The 3279-nt window shown below is 44.2% G+C and overlaps 1 protein-coding gene across 1 annotated transcript; it reads left to right on the top strand.

Moving 5' to 3' along the window:
* Positions 1-287: 287 nt before the first annotated feature.
* LOC308132466 (uncharacterized protein) lies at positions 288-2966 on the top strand. The gene has a single exon (XM_080499566.1). It carries the CDS (start codon positions 990-992, stop codon positions 2709-2711), a length of 1722 nt encoding a protein of 573 aa, XP_080355692.1. The 5' UTR covers positions 288-989; the 3' UTR covers positions 2712-2966.
* The last annotated feature ends 313 nt before the right edge of the window (positions 2967-3279 follow it).

Raw genomic sequence — 3279 nt, forward strand, 5'->3', positions numbered from 1 at the left:
AGCAGCTCTTTAAACAGGAAACAGACTCCTGTGGAGAACAGCAAGAACCAGAACCTCCTCAGATCAAAGAGGAACCTGAACCTCCTCAGATCAAAGAGGAACCAGAACCTCCACAGATCAAAGAGGAACCAGAAGAACCACAGATCAAAGAGGAACCAGAAGAACCAGAACCACCTCAGATCAAAGAGGAACCAGAACCTCCACAGATCAAAGAGGAGCCAGAACCTCCTCAGATCAAAGAGGACCCAGAAGAACCAGAACCACCTCAGATCAAAGAGGAACCAGAACCTCCTCAGATCAAAGAGGAACCAGAAGAACCAGAACCTCCTCAGATCAAAGAGGAACCAGAACCTCCTCAGATCAAAGAGGAACCAGAACCTCCACAGATCAAAGAGGAACCAGAACCTTCACAGATCAAAGAAGAACCAGAACCCCAACAGATCAAAGAGGAACCAGAACCTCCACAGATTAAAGAGAAACCAGATGAACCAGAACCTCCTCAGATCAAAGAGGAACCAGAACCTCCTCAGATCAAAGAGGACCCAGAAGAACCAGAACCTCCTCAGATTGAGGAGCAGCAGGAACTCGGTAGCAGCCAGGAGGGAGAGCAGCTTCTACTGAAGGTTGAAGGTGGTTCCTTTAGGGTTCCTTCTATTGAGGAGCAAAGTTCCCTGAGTGAACCAGAAGAAGAACCGGACTCTGAGCAGCTCCTCTCTCATGACTCTGAAGTCCACCATGTGACTAAACATCTGGACTCAGAACCAACTAGAAATGTAGAGCTGAAGAAACTCATCATTGTTCTTGGTGACCGTGTGGACGAGGTTCCTGAGTCAGAGAACCAAGCTGAAGGTGAAAATCTTCTTTGTGAGGAAACATCTGGTGGAATTGTCTGTAAGAAACGTAAATTAAGTCAGAACTTAAGAACCGACGCTGATGAGAAGAAAATACTTTGTGAACTCTGTGGGAGAAGTTTCAGCCACCAGAGTAATATGTTGGTCCACATGAGAATTCACACAGGTGAGAAGCCATACTCTTGTAATGCATGTGGGAAAAGTTTCAGCCAACGCAGTAATATGTTGAAGCACATGAGAACTCACACGGGTGAAAAGTTGTATCCTTGTGAAACATGTGGAAGAAGTTTCAGTCAGACCAGTGCTTTGTTGGTCCACATGAGAATTCACAGAGGTGAGAAGCCGTGTCCTTGTGGAACATGTGGGAAAAGTTTCAGTCTGGCCAGTGCTTTGTTGGTCCACATGAGAATTCACACAGGTGAGAAGCCGTACTCTTGTGAATCATGTGGAAAAAGTTTCAGACATAAGAGTCATTTGTTAATTCACAAGAGAACCCACACAGGTGAGAAGCCGTATTCTTGTGAAATATGTGGGAAAAGTTTCAGTCAGAGCAATTCTTTGCTGGTTCACAAGAGAACCCACACAGGTGAGAAGCCGTATTCTTGTGGAACATGTGGGAAAAGTTTCAGACATCAGAGTCATTTGTTGCGTCACAAGAGAATCCACACAGGTGAGAAGCCGTATCCTTGTGAAACATGTGGAAAATGTTTCAGACATAAGAATAGTTTGTTGAATCATAAGAGTATTCACACAGGTGAGAAGCCATATCCTTGTGAAACATGTGGGAAAAGTTTCAGTTGTCACCGTAATTTGTTGCGTCACAAGATAACCCACACAGGCAAGAAGCCGTATCCTTGTGAAACATGTGGGAAAAGTTTCAGTTGGCACCGTGATTTGTTGCGTCACAAGAGAACCCACACAGTTGAGAAGCCATATTCTTGTGAAACATGTGGGGAAAGTTTCAGACATCAGAGTCATTTGTTGCGTCACAAGAGAACCCACACAGGCGAGAAGCCGTATCCTTGTGAAACATGTGGGAAAAGTTTCAGTTGGCACCGTGATTTGTTGGTTCACAAGAGAACCCACACAGGTGAGAAGCCATATTCTTGTGAAATATGTGGGAAATGTTTCAATCTCCGCTGTACTTTGCTGGTTCACAAGAGAACCCACACAGGTGAGAAGCCATATGCTTGTGAAACATGTGGGGAAAGTTTCAGACATAAGAGTAGTTTGTTCGTTCACAAGAGAACCCACACAGATGAGAAGCCGTATACTTGTGAAACATGTGGAGAAAGTTTCAGTCAGCGCAGTCATTTATTGCGTCACAAGAGAACCCACACAGGTGAGAAGCCATATTCTTGTGAAATATGTGGGAAAAGTTTCAGTCAGAGAGATCAGTCGTTGGCTCACATGAGAACTCACACAGGTGAGAAGCCATATTCTTGTGAAACATGTGGGAAAAGTTTCAGTCAGGGCAGTAATTTGTTGGTTCACAAGAGAACTCACACAGGTGAGAAGCCGTATCCTTGTGAAACATGTGGGGAAAGTTTCAGACAGAAGAGTAGTTTGTTGGTTCACAAGAGAACCCACACAGGTGAGAAGCCATATTCTTGTGAAATATGTGGGAAAAGTTTCAGTCGGAGAGATCAGTCGTTGGCTCACATGAGAACTCACACAGGTGAGAAGCCGTATTCTTGTGAAACATGTGGGAAAAGTTTCAGTCAGGGCAGTAATTTGTTGGTTCACAAGAGAACTCACACAGGTGAGAAGCTGTATCCTTGTGAAACATGTGGAGAAAGTTTCAGCCATCAGAGTAATTTGTTGGTTCACAAGAGAACCCACACAGGTGAGAAGCCATAATCTTGTGACACATGCGGGACAGACTTCCTCGCCGTCGTTCGTTGCTGCACCACATTCAAAGTGTCAAAGAGACGACGTCATGAACGACTCCACGGGAGGCCTCATTCAGGAAGTCCAGCTTGAGCCCAAAATCACAAGGTCTCATCCAGTTGAAAGGAAACGTTGCTGCTTTGAACTCTGTTCAAACTTTGCTTCAGGAAATGTTTGTGTTTCTGGGGTTGTTTTGTTTGTTTTGAAAAATGTGACACTAACGACGTTGTATGAGCAAATGTGAACTTTGAAGAAATGTCATTAAAACGTTGACTTGAATCCAGTGAGTTTTGTTCTTCAGTGTTTGTTTTTTATTCAACATGAACGAGTCGTAGTTGAACTTTTCACTCTTTTCACGCCACGCAGGAAGAACTGCTCTTTGTGATACATGAACAGGTGATAAATCCTTTGAAGTCACTCTATGATGTCACTTAACACAGAACACATTCCTTTCACACGTCTTTCTCTGCGGCCCTGGGAAATAAATCTACACCTGCTTTAGCCAGTTTGAAAGTTCGACTCTGATTCATGAGACGTG

The sequence above is a fragment of the Blennius ocellaris genome (assembly GCF_963422515.1).
Source record: "Blennius ocellaris genome assembly, chromosome: 7".
Classification (NCBI taxonomy): domain Eukaryota; kingdom Metazoa; phylum Chordata; class Actinopteri; order Blenniiformes; family Blenniidae; genus Blennius; species Blennius ocellaris.